This window comes from Rhinoraja longicauda, chromosome 14 (genome assembly GCF_053455715.1).
Source record: "Rhinoraja longicauda isolate Sanriku21f chromosome 14, sRhiLon1.1, whole genome shotgun sequence".
Taxonomy (NCBI): domain Eukaryota; kingdom Metazoa; phylum Chordata; class Chondrichthyes; order Rajiformes; family Arhynchobatidae; genus Rhinoraja; species Rhinoraja longicauda.
The window spans coordinates 726004-744640 of record NC_135966.1 but is presented as its reverse complement, the minus strand read 5'-3'; the positions used below and the strand labels follow the sequence as shown (position 1 = coordinate 744640).

At 44.6% G+C, this 18637-nt stretch overlaps 1 protein-coding gene across 1 annotated transcript in view; it reads left to right on the top strand.

The window, feature by feature from the left end:
• LOC144599792 (HMG domain-containing protein 3-like) overlaps nucleotides 1-18637 on the top strand; it is a 36351-nt gene that overhangs the window by 4206 nt on the left and 13508 nt on the right. Inside the window, exons 2-6 of the mRNA XM_078411026.1 lie at nucleotides 1688-1838; nucleotides 4655-4829; nucleotides 8484-9113; nucleotides 12536-12682; nucleotides 17670-17729. Coding sequence (XP_078267152.1) covers nucleotides 1690-1838; nucleotides 4655-4829; nucleotides 8484-9113; nucleotides 12536-12682; nucleotides 17670-17729 — 1161 coding nt within the window. The 5' untranslated portion in view covers nucleotides 1688-1689. The remainder of the gene's footprint in view (nucleotides 1-1687; nucleotides 1839-4654; nucleotides 4830-8483; nucleotides 9114-12535; nucleotides 12683-17669; nucleotides 17730-18637) is intronic.

Genomic DNA, 18637 nt, shown 5'->3' with positions numbered 1-18637 from the left:
CGGTAGAGTTACTGCCTTACAGCGCTTACAGCACCTGAGACCGGGGTTCGATCCCGACCAAGGGTGCTGTCTGTACGGAGTTTGTACGTCCTCCATGTGACTGTGTAGGTTTGCTCCGAGATCTTCAGTTTACTCCCACACAGGTTTGTGGGTTAATTGGCTTGGTGTAAATGTAAATTGTCCTAGTGTGTGGACTCGATTTCCGCGCTGTATCTCTAAACTAAACTATTTATCTATCTCTTAAACAAAGTTTGCTTCCACTGTTCTCTGAGGAACAGATTTCCATGACCTCAGAAGGAGAAACATGCTGTCTACCTGTCACAGTTCCTTGGGATATTGTACGTTTCACTTAGGCTCTCTGTCCTCGACATCACGGTGCATTTGGTGCACGTCCAAACTGTTGAACCCTTCCTCAAGAAGTAAATTTGTGAGCAATCGAGGTATTAGCATAAAGCACCAGGAGTGGAAGCTCTCTGCAGGTTGATCGATGTCAGTGATGTCCCAGTGCAGCGACCCTTCCTTCGAACTGGAAAAGGGAGAAATCACTAACTTTTCAGTTGCTGCTATGGGGACGGGTGTGTGGTCAACAGTGCTTCATTGTCAAATGGACTGGAAATGGAACATAGAAATTCATGCCTGCTGCAGCTTTGCAATCACACACTAATAAGTATCCAGTAATCAAAAATATAATTAATTAATAATCAGTAATACTAGGGTGTGACCCCAAATTATCACGGTGATAATTATTATAAAGGCAGCAGCTGGGGATAGAAGAGAAAAAAAATCCAAATTGAAACTAATTTGGGTGGGGGTTGCAGGTACCCGAATTTCAATGTTACATTCTGATGACTGCAATGACTGCAGATGGACACAGATGCTGTTGCTCAAGTTTGTGTTGGGGCAATGACTGCAGATGGACACAGATGCTGTTGCTCAAGTTTGTGTTGGAACAATGACTGCAGTTGGACACTGAGATGCTGTTGCTCACGTTTGTGTTGGGGCAATGACTGCACATGGACACAGATGCTGTACCTCAAGTTTGTGTTGGGTGTTGCTGGAGCAATTTTGGAGATGGAAGACGGGGATCAGAGTGGGATGGAGATTTGAAGTGACCGGAAGCTGGAAGGTCACTTACAAACTAATGTTGTGCAAAGCAAATCGTTGCTTCATCTGAAAGGAGTGTTCGGTTTCCTGGACGGTGTGAAGGGAAGTGGTAAAAGGCAGACAAAAGTTTTTACAAACCCCCCCCCACCTGGGGTTACGTCTTGCATCTATAACACAACGACACAAACACAAAACACAACTGAACCATCCTAACACAACTAAACAGAAGTCCTGAACTACTAGCTACGTCATTGGTGAGCCTTCGGACTATCCTTGATCGGACTTTGCTGGCTTTACCTTGCACTAAACGTTATTCCATTATCATGTATCTCTATGCTTTAAAGGGATCGATTGTAACCATGTGTTGTCTTTCCGCTGATGGGTTAGCACGCGACAAAAGCTTTTCACTGTACCTCGGTACACTTGACAATAAACTCAACTGGAAACAACAAAAACATAATTTCTCTGTATAGCCCTTGCTGATTGCATCTGTTGGGTCCAGTCTTGCCAAGTCTAAGCTTGCACAAGGTTATATTTTTGTTTGAAGCAGTGAGTTACTAATCTTTTATATTTTTGCCTGAAGGAATGGATGCCCCATATGATGGAGCTGAGATAACATTGGTGACAGAAGAGATTGAAGGCTGCTACAGCTACACTAAAAGTTTCCAGCCCAAAAAGAAAAAGAAATGGAAAGATCAAAGTAATGATGGAACTAAGAAAGGCAAGAAGCCCAGGTAAACAGAAATAGTTACATCCAGAAGGCATTGTTTGTCTGAAATCTTCAATATTCCAAATATAATAGTTCTGACAATTGTCAATGTGTCTCATTTCTATGTTCTCCTTCACTGGTTTAAATCTCTCGATTGAAGAAAATTCTGAAACAGTACTGCCTGTATATAGAACGGTGTGTGCATGAAAAGACACAAAGTGCTGGTCAGGCAGCATATGTGGAGAACATGGATAGGTGATGTTTCACAGAGTGCTGGAGTAACTCAGCTGGTCAGGCAGCATATGTGGAGAACATGGATAGGTGATGTTTCACAGAGTGCTGGAGTAACTCAGCGGGTCTGGCAGCATCTGTGGAGAACATGGATAGGTGACGTTTCACAGAGTGCTGGAGTAACTCAGCGGGTCAGGCAGCATTTATGGGGAACATGGATAGGTCCAAAGAAGGGTCCCAATGTGAAATATCACCTATTCATGTTTTCCACAAATGCTGTGGAAATGCACTAGCGATGGCTTCTCCTGGCACTTGTGCATACAGAGACGAGGTCTGTGCTCTGTCCAAATGGTGCGAGGCAAATAACCTTGCACTGAATACAAGCAAGACAAAAGAAATGGTACTGGACTTCAGGAGACACAGAGCGGCTCCCACCCCACTTCATATAAATGGGGAGGAAGTGGAGAGGGTCTCCACCTTCAAGTTCCTGGGGACCACCATCTCCCAGGACCTCTCCTGGACTGCAAATACTAAAGCGGTAGTTAAAAAGTCACAGCAGAGACTGCACTTCTTAAGACTACTCCGGAAAAACAGACTGAAGGAGAATCTGCTGGTGACCTTCTACCGCTCCACCATTGAGAACGTACTGGCATACTGCACCATTGTGTGGTATGCTGGCTGCTCGGCTGCAGACCAGAAGGCCCTCCAGAAGGTCATAAAGACAGCAGAGAAAATTATCGGCTGTCCACTACCTTCTCTGAAGGACATCTCCAGCTCGCGCTGTCTGAACAGGGCCAGAAATATAATAACAGTATAACAGAGCTTTATTTGTCATTCGGTACCGAGGTACCGAACGAAACTACATAGCAGTCATACAAAAAAGAACACAAGACACAATAACCCCAACACAGACGTCCATCACAGTGACTCCAAACACCCCCTCACTGTGATGGAGGCAACAAAACTTCCACTCTCTTCCCCACGCCCACGGACAGACAGCTCATCCCCGACCGACCCGCACAGTCCCCGCAAGGGGATGGAAGTCCCCGCGGCCGAGTCGCACCGGGCGCTGAAACGTCTCGCGGCCGAGCCGGGCGATGGAAGGCCCCGCAACCAAGCCTTGCGCAGCTAAGTCCCGTGGCCGAGCCGCACCGGGCGATGTTAAGTCCCGCGGCCGAGCCACACCAGCGATGAAAAGTCCTGTGGCCGAGCCGCACCAGCGATGTAAAGCCCCGCGGCCGAGCCGCACCGGGCGATGTTAAGTCCCGCGGCCGAGCCGCACGATCGATGAAAAGTCCCGCGGCCGAGCCGCACCGGGCGATGTTAGGCCCCGCAGCCGAGCTGCACGATCGATGAAAAGTCCCGCGGCCGAGCCGCACCGGGCGATGTTAGGCCCCGCAGCCGAGCCGCACCGGGCACTGTTAAGTCCAGCGGCCAAGCCGCACCGGGCGATGTAAAGTCCAGCGGCCAAGCCGCACCGGGCGATGTTAGGCCCCGCGGCCGAGCCGCACCCCGCGCCGTGAGGAAGAGAAAAGTTTCCCCCACCCACACCACCCACACCACCACCCCCCACACATACACAACCAAAAAAATACAAAAACCATCCCAACACCGACACACAACAAAAAAAAAGGAAAAAAGACGAACAGACTGCTAGCGAGCCGCAGCCGTTAGGCGCCGCCACTTCCGCGAATTTCATAATCAATAATCAAGGACAGCACTCACCCAGGATACGAACTGTTTGCTCTCCTGCCCTCTGGGAGGCGCTACAGGAGCCTAAGGGCCAGAACAAATCGACTCTAAAACAGTTTCTTTCCCTGGGCCATACGAACAGTGAGCCATAAACACGTGACTTGACCACTCTCATTTTCGTCGCACTTTAAAAAAAAAAAGAAACATTTTTTAGCATTTTAGGTGTAAACCTCAAACATTATTTATTAGGTTTTTAAATTGTTTTTTTTATTGATACTGGTATTTGTTGTGTTGGTTCGTATGTCTGTGTGATTGTCTTTGAAAGATATGCACTGTCGCACTGTTATCAGCTGTAGCACTTCTAATTTCGTTGTACTGTGCGTACAATGACAATAAAGGCATATTATTATTATTATTGTGCAGTGATAGTCTATTAAATAATACAACTAACAGCCTACAGTATTGTTACTTTCCAGCAACAACAATACACTTATTGCTACTTGAAACACCTTCACTTGTTAAAACTCTGCCGGAAAAGTGACTTTGCTATTGTAAGACTAAACTCTCAACTGATCAAGATCCTATTGATGAATAGGATCTTCTCTACTTACGATGCCACCCACTTTTGTGTCATCTGCAAACTTGCTAATTGTGCCTTGTGCATTCGTGTCCAAATCGTTGATATAAACCACCAGTCACAGGAAAGAAATCCATTAAAAATACGCAAGTATTTTTGTGTTATTTTGCTTCGATTTAATAGTTTTACACCTTGGCCTCTTTTTTGCTTGAGATAATTTGACCTTGCGTTTTTTCATGAGGTTGAAAAACAATTTCCCCATATTTTACATGTTCTTTGTAATATCAAGGTACGTTTATATGCAGGATTGTGCTGTTAAAATATTTATCTTTGTATTTTAGGCCAGCTTATTTACTCTACTATTATGATACCCATTTAAAAGTACAGCAAGACTTTCCTAATTTGCCACGGAGTGAGATAAACAAGAAAATCAGTGAAAGCTGGAGGCGTCTCAGTGTTGCTGAGAAGAGTATTTATCTTGAAAAGGCAAAACTGGAAAAAGAAGGAATAGATCCGGTAAAAGCTTTCACTTACCTCCAATTAATAATGTCCTGCTTATCAAATCTTTTGGGCCTACATGTATTTTGTAAAATCCATTCTGAAAGCAGTGTTCCTGGAGTTGTTCGTCAGCTTGTGTTGTAACATCTGTAAACGTCAATGCGTAGTTTAGTTTATTGTCAATGCAAACTTTAGTTTATTGTCATGTGTAGTGAAAAGTTTTTGTTTTGTGCCAACCATTCAGCGGAAAGATAGTACGTGATTACAATTGAGCAATTCACCGTGTACAGATACATGATAAAGGGAATAACGCTTAATGCAAGATAAAGCCAGTAAGGTCCGATCAAAGGTAGTTTGAGGGTCTCCAATGAGGTAGATAGTAGTAATCCCCCCCACTCGCAACAAGGACAGGATCCCCCTCGTTCTCACCTTCCACCCCACCAGCCAGCGGATCCAACATATCATCCACCAACATTTCCGTCACCTACAACAGGACCCCACCACTGGCCATATCTTCCCATCCCCTCCCCTCTCTGCGTTCCGCAGAGACCGTTCCCTCCACAACTCCCTGGTCCACTCGTCCCTTCCTACCCAAACCACCCTAACCCCGGGCACTTTCCCTTGCAACCGCACGAGATGCAACACCTGTCCCTTCACCTCCCCCCTCAACTCCATCAAAGGACCCAAACAGTCTTTCCAGGTGAGACAGAGGTTCACCTGCACCTCCTCCAACCTCATCTATTGCATCCGCTGCTCTAGATGTCAACTTATTTATATCGGCGAAACCAAGCGCAGGCTCGGCGATCGCTTCGCTGAACACCTGCGCTCGGTCCGCATTAACGCAACTGATCTCCCGGTGGCCCAGCACTTTAACTCCCCCTCCCATTCCCAGTCTGACCTCTCTGTCATGGGCCTCCTCCAGTCCCTCCGGAAATTGGAGGAGCAGCACCTCATATTTCGCCTGGGCAGTTTGCGGCCCGGTGGTATGAACGTCGACTTCTCCAACTTCAGATAGCTCCTCTGTCCCTCCCTTCCCCTCCTCCTTCCCAGATCTCCCTCTATCTTCCTGTCTCCACCTATATCCTTCCTTTGTCCCACCCCCGACATCAGTCTGAAGAAGGGTCTCGACCCGAAACGTCACCCATTCCTTCTCTCCTGAGATGCTGCCTGACCTGCTGAGTTACTCCAGCATTTTGTGAATAAATCAGATAGTAGTTCAGGACTGCTCTCTAGTTGGTGATAGGATGGTTCAGTTACCTGACAACAGCTGGGAAGAAACTGTCCCTGAATCTGGAGGTGTGCGTTTTCACACTTCTGCACCTCTTGCCTGATCAGTTTCCGTTTCAGTTTAGTTTCTTGTCATGTGTACCGAGGTACAGTGAAAAGCTTTTGTTGCATGCTAACCAGTCAGCAGAAAGACAATACATGATTACAATCGAGCCATTTACAGTGTATAAATACATGATAAGGGAATAACGTTTAGTGCAAAGTAATGCCAGCAAAGTCTGATCAAGGATAGTCCGAGGGTCACTAATGGGGTAGGTAGTAGTTCAGCACTGCTCTCTGGTTGTGATGGGATGGTTCAATTGGCTGATAACAGCTGGGTATCGGCATAAGTCTTCCCCTGCCGCCTTGTGTTCCATGTTTTGTGAGCAATGGAGGCAGGTGATGGTGGGGGAATGTTTGTAGACACACGGTATCCTGGGTCAGTGTTCAAAGCTTCAGTTATCGAGGGGTCACTGGCGATTCGATGATTATTGTGGTAGTGACGCAAGAAACTGAAGATGCTGGGTTTTATGTGTTGGAAGGAACTGCAAATGCTGGTTTATCGAAAATAGACACAAAGTGCTGGAACAACTCTGGGCCAGGCAGCATCTCTGGAGACAAGGAGCAGGTGATGTTTTGGGTCAGAACCATTCTTCAGACTGCTGGATTTTATTTCTGTTTATCTGATCAAAAATAACATTAGGCAGGAAATGGTGTTGGGTAGACTGATGGGACTGAAGGCTGATAAAACCCCAGGGCCTGATGGTCTGCATCCCAGAGTACTTAAGGAGGTGGCTCTAGAAATTGTGGATGCATTGGTGATCATTTTCCAATGTTCTATAGATTCAGGATCAGTTCCTGTGGATTGGAAGGTAGCTAATGTTATCCCACTTTTTAAGAAAGGAGGGAGAGAGAAAACGGGAAATTATAGACCAGTTAGTCAGACATCAGTGGTGGGGAAGATGCTGGAGTCAATTATAAAAGACGAAATTGCGGAGCATTTGGATAGCAGTGACAGGATTGTTCCGAGTCAGCATGGATTTACGAAGGGGAAATCATGCTTGACTAATCTTCTGGAATTTTTTGAGGATGTAACTAGGAAAATTGACAGGGGAGAGCCGGTGGATGTGGTGTACCTTGACTTTCAGAAAGCCTTCGACAAGGTTCCACATAGGAGATTAGAAGGCAAAATTAGAGCACATGGTATTGGGGGTAGGGTACTGACATGGATAGAAAATTGGTTGGCAGACAGAAAGCAAAGAGTGGGGATAAATGGGTCCCTTTCAGAATGGCAGGCAGTGACTAGTGGGGTACCGCAAGGCTCGGTGCTGGGACCGCAGCTATTACAATATTCATTAATGACTTGGATGAAGGGATTAAAAGTACCATTAGCAAATTTGCAGATGATACAAAGCTGGGTGGTAGTGTGAACTGTGAGGAAGATGCTATGAGGTTGCAGAGTGACTTGGACAGGTTGTGTGAGTGGGCGGATGCATGGCAGATGCAGTTTAATGTGGATAAGTGTGAGGTTATCCACTTTGGTGGTAAGAATAGGAAGGCAGATTATTATCTGAATGGTGTCAAGTTAGGAAAAGGGGACGTACAACGAGATCTGGGTGCCCTAGTGCATCAGTCACCGAAAGGAAGCATGCAGGTACAGCAGGCAGTGAAGAAAGCCAATGGAATGTTGGCCTTCATAACAAGAGGAGTTGAGTATAGGAGCAAAGAGGTCCTTCTGCAGTTGTACAGGGCCCTAGTGAGACCACACCTGGAGTACTGTGCAGTTTTGGTCTCCAAATTTGAGGAAGGATATTGTTGCTATTGAGGGCGTGCAGCGTAGGTTTACTAGGTTAATTCCCGGACTGTCATATGTTGAAAGACTGGAGCGACTAGGCTTGTATACACTGGTATTTAGAAGGTTGAGAGGGGATCATATCAAAACATATAAGATTATTAAGGGGTTGGACATGTTAGAGGCAGGAAAACTTCCCAATGTTGGGGAGTCCAGAACAAGGGGCCACAGTTTAAGAATAAGGGGTAGGCCATTTAGAACGGAGCTAAGGAAAACGTTTTTCAGTCAGAGAGTTGTGAATCTGTAGAATTCTCTGCCTCAGAAGGCAGTTGAGGCCAATTCTCTGAATGCATTCAAGAGAGAGCTAGATAGAGCTCTTAAGGAGAGCGTAGTCAGGGGGTATGGGGAGAAGGCAGGATCGGGGTACTGATTGAGAATGATCAGCCATGATCATATTGAATGGTGGTGCTGGCTCGAAGGGGCCGAATGGCCTACTCCTGCACCTATTGTCTATCTGGTGGTGTATTCATTAAATATTTGTGCAGACTTCCATCATCTTGAATACGTTTTTTATAGTTGTAAATAATAACGTACTCCTTTTGTTTCCCCCGCAGAACGATAAGTTGATAAGTGCATCAGTTGCGGTCCCTCCTGCCGATATTCCAGGATTCCGCAAGATACTTCCCCGTTCCAACTACATCATAATTCCTACCTCCAATTTACCGGGCGACAGAAATGGTCGACAGCTTGCGCAGTCTCCCACTCCCAGGGGAGGCGAGGGGAATTCCGTCTGGCAGACCATTACCTACGACTCGATACAGAGTCTCTTTACTGTCAGTGGCACGCTTACAGAGGCTTGCCATGTGGAGAACACAGAGGAGAGCATTGCCATCGACGGAATCACCGACGACGCCACCTTCGTTCACACGGAAACGATGCAGGAGATGGTCGCCTCGGAGATGCTGACTCAGTTCTCTAATTCTGGAGATGATAAACTGGCAGAACTTGGCAGCAGCAAGACTTCTTTGGAATTAACTCATCCCTACGACTCCCCTTGTGTTGTCATCGAAGGAACGCTGATAAGTACAAACGACAATGTGTCAGAAAGCGTGACCAGCTGCAGCAACCAGCAGGCAGCAGAGACTAATCCTGTCATAGCTGTGTTGTCAAATCAGAACAAGCTGGCTGCCAGCCTCACCAGCCACTGTGCTGTCGAACAAACTATTGGTATTAGTAGCAAACAGGTAGGAAACCAGGTGTACTCATCTTCCACCCACGCATAATAATGCCATTTTACAAATATCTTTTGGATTGACGATGAACCATGGGTATGAAGATCAAAGCCAATTTATTCCCTCCACAGTCACCAAAGGCGATTAAAAATTATCACTAATTTTGAGCAGTTATTCCTAGATACTTAGAAACATAGAAAATAGGTGCAGGAGGAGGCCATTTGGCCTTTCGAGCCAGCACCGCCATTCATTGTGTTCATGGCTGATCATCCACAATCAGTAATCCGTGCCTGCCTTCTCCCCATGTCCCTTGATTCCACTAACCCCTAGAGCTCTATCTAACTCGCTTTTAAATTTATCCAGTGAATTAGCGTCAACTGCCTTCTGTGGCAGAGAATTCCACAAATTCACAACTCTGGGTGAAAAGGATTCTTCTCACCTCAGTATTATTTGCATCCCTTCATTATCTATGTCCCAAAGTCAGATAATCCATATTTAAGAAAGAAGTTTGACCACTTCAAAAGTGCTCCGTTTCTGTTTTCTTCATTTCATCCCTCTTTACTCTTTGAACAGTGCTAACTGTAGGTATTAGTGATTCTTTGAACAGTGCTATCTGTGGGGATTAGTGATGAACACGTGGATCAGACCTTTTAGAGTTTAATCCAATTCTTTGCAAAGTCTCGGATAAGTCACCTGGACCAGATTGACTACACCCCAGGGTTCTGAAGGTAGCTCTAGAGATTGTGGGAGGCATTAAGCAAGACAAGACAAGTTTATTTATATAGCACATTTCAGCAACAAGGCAATTCAAAGTGTTTTACATAAAACATTAAAGAGCAGTTCAAAGCAATTAAAAACAGTCATTAAAGAGAATAGAAAATAAAAACAAGCTAAAATCAAATAAGACCGGTATAAAATACAAGAATAAAAGTTACAGTGCAGTGTAAGAAATTAATAATTATTTGATTTAATAAAAGGCAGCATCAAACAGAAAAGTCTTCAGCCTCGATTTAAAAGCACTGGGAGTTGCAGCGGGCCTGCAGTTTCTTGGAGTTTGTTCCATATATCTGGTGCATAAAAACTCAATGCTGCTTCTCCATGTTTAGTTCTGAGTCTGGGGTCAGAGAGCACACCTGTCCCAGACGACCTGAGAGGTCTGGATGGTTCATAATGTGGCAGAACATCAGAGATGTATTTTGGCCCTAAACCACTCAGTGCTTTATAAACCAACAGACTGGAAGCCAGTGTAAAGACCTCAGAGCTGGAGTGATGTGGTCCACTTTCTTGGTCTTAGTGAGGATCTTTGAAGAATCACTTGAGTCTGGAGTGGTCCCAGAGGACTGGACAATTGCAAAAGTTACTCCGCTGTTCAAGAAGGGAACAAAGCAAACGAGGGGAAACTATAGGCAGGTTATCCTGAACTCAGCGGTTGGTAAGATTTTAGAGTCCATTATTATTAAGGATGAGGTTTCTGAGTACTTAGAAGCATTTGATAAAATAGGCTAAAACCAGCTTGGGTTTGTGAAGGAGAAATCTTGCCTGACAAATGTGTTGGAATTCTTTGAGGAAGTAAATAGCAGGATAGGCAAAGTAGAGTCAGTGGATGTTGTTTACATGGATTTTTCGAAGGCTTTTGATTAGGGGCTGCTGGTGAGGCTGCTCATGAAGATGAGAGCCCCTGGTGTCAAAGGGCAGGTGCCAGCATGGATAGATGGCTGGCTGGATGGCAGAAGGAGCAGCAATAAAGGGGGCTCTTGCTGGTTGGCTGCCAGTGACACTCTAGAAATAGGTGAAATTAGATTCCGTTAATGAATTGTAGCTGGAATTAAAAAGCTATTAACGGTCCTGAGAACATGGAGTTAGAAAGAAACACACATAATTTAGGAAAGAAAACCTAAGAATGTTCCCTGCCTCCAGCCCAGGCTCACGATAAACATCTCTTCATTGACTTCCAAAGGACATACCTTTAGACAGGGAAATGAGGAGGAACATGTGTAATTGGTTTCCCTAGACAGCTGTGGAGGCCAAGTCGTTAGGTATTTTTAAGGTGGAGAATGACAGATACTTGATTGGTGAGGGTGCCAAGGGTTATGGGGAGAAGGCAGGGGAATGTGGTTGAGAGGGGAAGATAGATCAGCCATGAATGAATGGGGGAGTAGACTCGATGGGCCGAGTGGATTACCTCAGCTCCTGTGGGTAAGCAGCGTGGGAGTGAGCTCACGGCCAGTTGTTCTGCACTGGGTGCCCACATTCCAGCTCGCTCGCTCGTGCCAGCAGCCTCTCAGCTCAGCCAAGTATCCCAGTTCCCAGTGTGTTTATCTCATTTCCTTTTGAAAGAATCTACAACTTCGTCTCTAATCGTGATTTCTCCAATAACCAATGCTGAATTTCGCACTTCATCTCTGATTTAATGTGTCAAGTTAAATTCCACCATGAAGTGCTTAATATAAGCATGTTTAAAATTCTTTGTCTAATCCTATAGCAAACCTAAGGTGGGTTGATAGCTGGAATTTTTAGCCCTGGAGCTGAAATGTTTTAGGAAATTTCAAAACAGCTTGAGCAAATAAAATACTGCATGGGATCACTGTTACATTTTGCCTGGCGGGGCAAAGACATCATATCGCCCCCTCCCCTGACAGTCTGAAGAAGGGTCTCGACCCGAAACGTCACCCATTCCTTCTCTCCCGAGATGCTGCCTGACCCGCTGAGTTACTCCAGAATTTTGTGTCTGTTTTCAAAATTAGTCTTGGTGATGATTTGCGTTAGTTCAACATTAAGCTAATGCAAGAACGGAACCCCTTTCTGGTCAATATAAAGGATTCGGGTTAATGTCTGCAAAGTAGCACAGTGTTTACAGCTATTGCCTCACTGTTGCGGGGAGCTGGGTTTAGATCCTGATCTTGGGTGCTGTCTGTTGACTTGGCACATCTTGTGATTGCATAGATTTCCCCTCAAGTGTTTTGGTTTCCTCTTGCATCCCAAAGACAGGATAATTGGCATCTGTAAGTTGCCCCTGGAGTAGGTGGGAAATGCCCCAATGATCGGGGGCAAGTTGATTGGCATGTGAGAGAGAAACGTTTGCAGAGAGGTTATGGGGAGAAGGCAAGAGAATGGGGTAGGAGGGAGAGATGGATCAGCCATGATTGAATGGCGGAGTAGACACGATGGGCCGAATGGCCTAATTCTGCTCCTTTCACTTATGACATGAGAAGTAAGATGTGCAGCATAGATTTGATGGGCCAAATGGCCTCCTCCTGTGTCAGTAGGAGATTGAGGTAACTTCGGCATAGACTGTTTTGTTAAAGCTGAAGTATAGTAAAGTAAAGGTCAAAGTTATGCTGTCATCATGTTAACCTTTTATTTCTGACTTCGGAAAGATTGCTGGAAAGTTGCCACATGACTAATGCTGTGTCCAATTGTGATGTTCTGTGCAGTCCATCTTCGCCCAGAAGACAACGTACACACGAAGAGGCCGAGGGACTTGTCCACATCCAAACTGTTTGTTTACATACGTCACGAGGCACAAGCCTCCCCAGTGCCCTAGTTGTGGGAAGTGGCTGGGAGGCAAATGGATTCCAAAGGTAACTCAGCAAAATGTTTAGTGATTATCAAATCTATATCACAAACATCTTTAAGAAAACATAGTTCATTGTAATAGTCATTTTTGAAGTCACCTAATTTTCTGTAATTGGAATGTACATGTATATTTTGACGATCAGGATAATGTTCAGACAATGTTAGTTACCTGACCTGTTTGTGTCATGCATTGCTTTGTATATTCATCAGGAATCTCACTATTTCTGAGCATTTATCTAGCTTGATCTGCTATCATTTCATGCCCCCTTCTCGCTGCTGCCATCCAGCAGGGGGTCTAGAGTCTGAAGTCCCACACCACCAGTTTCAGGAACAGCTACTTTCACACAACCATCTTGAACCAACCTACTCAACCTTAACCCAACCATGACAATGGAACTCTATGGCACGCTCTATGGTGCAGTGGTCGAGCTGCTGCCTTCCAGCTCCAAAGACCCGGGTTCCATCCTGACTGCGGCTGCTGCTGTCTGTATGGATGTTTGTACGTTTTCCCTGTGACCGCGTGGGTGTATTCCGGGTGCACACACAAAACGCTGGAGTAAATCAAGGGGACAGGCAGCATTTCTGGAGAGAAGGAATGGGTGCTCTGGTTTCCTCTCACATTCCAAAGACATGCTGGTTTACATAGAAACATAGAAAATAGGTGCAGGAGTAGATTATTTGGCCCTTCGAGCCAGCACCGCCATTCTCTGTGGCAGAGAATTCCACAACTCTCTGGGTGAAAAAGTTTTTCCTCACCTCAGTCCTAAATGGCCTACTCCTTATTCTTAAACTGTGACCCCTGGTTCTGGACTCCTCCAACATCGGGACCATTTTTCCTGCATCTAGCCTGTCCAATCCCTTTAAGAATTTTATATGTTTCTGTAAGATCCCCTCTCATCCTTCTAAATTGGTTTGCCAGTTATTTGGTTTTGGTAAAAATTGTAAATTGTCCCTAGTTTGTAGGATAGAACTAGTGTTTTAATGCTAGGAGCATTGTAAGAAAGGTGGATGAGCTTAGAGCCTGGATTGACATCTGGAAGTATGATTTATTCACAAAATGCTGGAGTAACTCAGCAGGTCAGGCAGCATCTCGGGAGAGAAGGAATGGGTGACGTTTCGGGTCGAGACCCTTCTTCAGACTGATGTCGGGGGTGGGACAAAGGAAGGATATAGGTGGAGACAGGAAGATAGAGGGAGATCTGGGAAGGAGGAGGGGAAGGGAGGGACAGAGGAGCTATCTGAAGTTGGAGAAGTCGACGTTCATACCACCGGGCCGCAAACTGCCCAGGCGAAATATGAGGTGCTGCTCCTCCAATTTCCGGCGGGCCTCACTATGGCACTGGAGGAGGCCCATGACAGAGAGGTCAGACTGGGAATGGGAGGGGGAGTTAAAGTGCTGGGCCACCGGGAGATCAGTTGCGTTAATGCGGACCGAGCGCAGGTGTTCGTATGTGTTGTGGCGATCAGTGAAACATGGTTGCAGGAGGGTTGCGATTGGCAATTAAATATTCCAGGATTTCATTGTTTCAGATGTGATAGAATCGGAGGGGCAAGAGGTGGGGGTGTTGCATTGCTTGTCAGGGAGGATATCACAGCAGTGCTTTGGCAGGACAGACTAGAAGGCTCGATTAGGGAGGCTGTTTGGGTGGAACTCAGAAATGAGAAAGGTTTAGCAACACTTATAGGGGTGTATTATAGACCGCCAAATAGGGAACGAGAATTGGAAGAGCAAATATGTAAGGAGATAGCAGATATTAGTAGTAAGCACAGAGTAGTGATTGTGGGTGATTTCAATTTTCCGTACATAGACTGGGAATCACATTCTGTTAAAGGACTGGATGGTTTGGAGTTTGTAAAATGTGTGCAGGATAGTTTTTTGCAGCAATACGTAGAGGTACCTACCAGAGAAGAGGCAGTGTTGGACCTCCTGTTAGGAAATGAGACGGGTCAGGTGACGGAGGTATGTGTTGAGGAGCACTTTGGGTCTAGTGATCACAATGCCATTAGTTTCAATATAATTATGGAGAAGGTCAAATCTGGACCAAGGGTTGAGATTTTGGATTGGAGAAAGGCTAATTTTGAGGAGATGAGAAAGGATTTAAAAGGAGTGAAATGGAACTTTTTGTTTTATGAAAAGGATATAATAGAGAAATGGAGGATATTTAAAGGTGACATTTTGAGAGTACAGTCTTTATGTCCCTGTTCGGTGGAAAGGAAAGAATAATAATTTGAAAGAGCCGTGGTTTTCCAGGGAAATTGGACACTTGGTTCGGAAAAAGAGGGAGATATACAATAAATATAAGCGGCAGGGAGTAAATGAGGTTCTTGAGGAATATAAAGAATGTAAAAGGAATCTTAAGAAGGAAATTAGAAAAGCGAAAAAAAGATATGAGGCTGCTTTGGCAAGTAATGTAAAAGTAAACCCCAAAGGGTTCTACAGATATGTCAATAGCAAAAGGATAGCGAGGGATAAAATTGGTCCATTAGAGAGTCAGAGTGGACAGCTATGTGCTGAGCCGGAAGAAATGGGGGAGATATTAAACAATTTCTTTTCTTCGGTATTCACCGAGGAGAAGGATATTGAATTATGTGAGGTAAGCGAAACAAGTAGAGTAGTGATGGAAATTATGAGGATTAAAGAAGAGGAGGTACGGACACTTTTGAAAAATATAAAAGTGGATAAGTCTCCAGGTCCTGATAGGATATTCCCTAGGACATTGAGGGAAGTTAGTGCAGAAATAGCAGGGGCTATGACGGAAATATTTCAAACGTCATTAGAAACGGGGATGGTGCCGGAAGATTGGCGCATTGCGCATGTTGTGCCTTTGTTTAAAAAAGGTTCTAAAAGTAAACCTAGCAATTATAGACCTGTTAGTTTGACGTCTGTGGTGGGAAAATTAATGGAAAAGATACTTAGGGACAATATATATAATTATTTGGATAAACAAGGCCTGATTAGAAACAGTCAACATGGATTTGTGCCTGGAAGGTCATGTTTGACCAATCTTCTTGAATTTTTTGAAGAGGTTACATGGGAAATTGATAAGGGCAAGGCTGTGGATGTTGTCTATATGGACTTCAGTAAGGCATTTGACAAGGTTCCACATGGAAGGTTGATTAAGAAGGTTAAATCGTTGGGTATTAATAGTGAGGTTGCAAGATTGATTCAACAATGGCTGAATGGGAGATACCAGAGGGTAATGGTTGACAATTGTATGTCAGGTTGGAGGCCAGTGTCTAGTGGAGTACCCCAAGGATCTGTGTTGGGTCCACTGTTGTTTGTCATTTACATTAATGATCTGGATGATGGTGTGGCAAATTGGATTAGTAAATATGCAGATGATACTAAGATAGGTGGTGTAGTTAATAATGAAGTAGAGTTTCAAAGTCTTCAGAGAGACTTGGGCCTTTTGGAAGGGTGGGCTGAAAGATGGCAGATGGAGTTTAATGCTGATAAGTGTGAGGTGCTGCATTTTGGTAGGACAAATCAAAATAGGACGTACAGGGTAAATGGTAGGGAATTGAGGAATGCAGTGGAACAGAGGGATCTGGGAATAACTGTGCATTGTTCCCTGAAGGTGGAATCTCATGTGGATAGGGTGGTGAAGAAGGCGTTTGGTATGCTTGCCTTTATAAATCAGAGCATCGAATATAGAAGTTGGGATGTAATGTTAAAATTGTACAGGGCATTGGTGAGGCCGAATCTGGAGTATGGTGTGCAGTTCTGGTTGCCAAATTATAGGAAGGATGTCGACAAAATGGAGAGGGTACAGAGGAGATTTACTAGAATGTTGCCTGGGTTTCAGCACTTAAGCTACAGAGAGAGGTTGAACAGGTTGGGTCTTTATTCTTTGGAGCGTAGAAGGTTGAGGGGGGACTTGATAGAGGTTTTTAAAATTTTAAGAGGGACGGACAGAGTTGACGTGGGTAGGCTTTTCCCTTTGAGAGTGGGGAAGATTCCAACAAGGGGACATAGCTTCAGAATTGAGGGACAAAAGTTTAGGGGTAATATGAGGGGTAACTTCTTTACTCAGAGGGTGGTGGCTGTGTGGAATGAACTTCCGGTGGAAGTGGTGGAGGCTGGCTCGATTTTATTATTTAAGAGTAAATTGGATAGGTATATGGATAAGAGGGGATTAGAGGGTTATGGTCTGAGAGCAGGTAGATGAGACTAGGTCAGAGAGAGTGGTCGGCGTGGACTGGTAGGACCGAACGGGCCTGTTTCCGTGCTGTAGTTGTTATATGGTTATATGGTAGTGTATGGAGTGATCGCTGTTGGGACAGAATCAGTGGGCCAAAGGGCCTGTTTCTACGCTGTATCTTTAAAGTGTAAGGCCTCTTGCACTACTGTGGACCATGTCCCAACTAAGACTACATTTGATTTATTTATTGCTGCAGGGTCTTTCTTTTACAATTTTGTGTCGTTTTTGTATAACTTATTTATAACTTGATTTTAAAAAATATGTTCGCCCGTGATGCTGTTGGATGCAAAATTTTCATTGTACCTGTACCTTGCTGTACTTGTGCACATGACAATAAACTTGAACATGCTATTTAACGAAGGGTCTCCTTCCTTAATGTGTCTCCACCTAGCTGCTACCTAGGATTATCTTTTGAATTTGAGATCTCAATGGGGGATAAACCTTGAGGACCTATTCTTTTTGTTATATAAGCCTGTCAAGAAACAGTTGATATGATATGTTGGAATGAAAACTGCAGATGCTGGTTTATATCGAAGGTAGACACAAAATGCTGGAGTAACTCAGCGGGTCAGGCAGCATCTCTGGAGAGAAGGAATGGGTGACGTCTCGGGTCGAGAGGTCTCGACGCGAAACGTCACCCATTCCTATCCAGATATGCTGCCTGACCCGCTGAGTTGCCCCAGCATCTTGTGTCTACCTTCTAGTTGATATGATATCTATTGTATAGACTGCTATATTATGGAATGTAATTTTTATTTGTGGACCAACAATGTTAATTTGTTTGTAACAGGGTAAACAGCCGCAAGTGCTCAATGTGCAAGTGGAATGCAACCAACAGAAGCACAGCAAGGTAGCTAGTAGCCGTGGGATTGTCACAGTCCCACCTCCCTGTTTCTCATGGCTGTTCTTTTCCTGCAAATTGTAACGTGATTTCCCATGCATGACATTTACGGATTTGCTAGCAAAGGTAGTTTTTGTAGTTTTCAAAATCCACACAGCAACTCAAGTTGACAATTGGAGAGATAAAAACTGAAGAAATTAAGTGAAATGTTTTTAAACATACAAAAGATTTGGTACTTGAAGAGTATTGAATTCTGTCCAAACCCCAAAATGAATGTTGACAGCAATGAAAAAGGAGAACGGGCTCTTGGTGCCCGTGAATCATTGCAACAATTAATGAAAAGTATGAATGTTTTATTGTGTCTGGATCCCACTGATCGAGGAGGGGGCAGTAGGAAAATTAGATAACACCATATTTGCCAAAAACAAACCGTTTCTCCATGAAGTTATAAATAGTACAATTTCCAACCGATGTAAATTTAATCAGTGCAGAAATATCATAAATGTGGTTAAAATTAATGGCCTTTTTTAAACTAGCTTGGGTCTTTTTAATCACTGAATTTATTAGTACCATTGAACATATCTGTCCATCAAGAAAGATTTTGTCATTTTTATTTGGAAGATAACAAAATTTGTCTCGAAACAAAGATGCTGGTTAAGACACAGAGTGCTGGAGTAACTCAGCGGGTCAGGCAGCATCTGTGGAGAACATGGATAGGTGACGTTTCACAGAGTGCTGGAGTAACTCAGCGGGTCATGCAGCATCTGTGGAGAACATGGATAGGTGACGTTTCACAGAGTGCTGGAGTAACTCAGCGGGTCAGGCAGCATCTGTGGAGAACATGGATAGGTGACGTTTCACAGAGTGCTGGAGTAACTCAGCGGGTCAGGCAGCATCTGGAGAACATGGATAGGTGA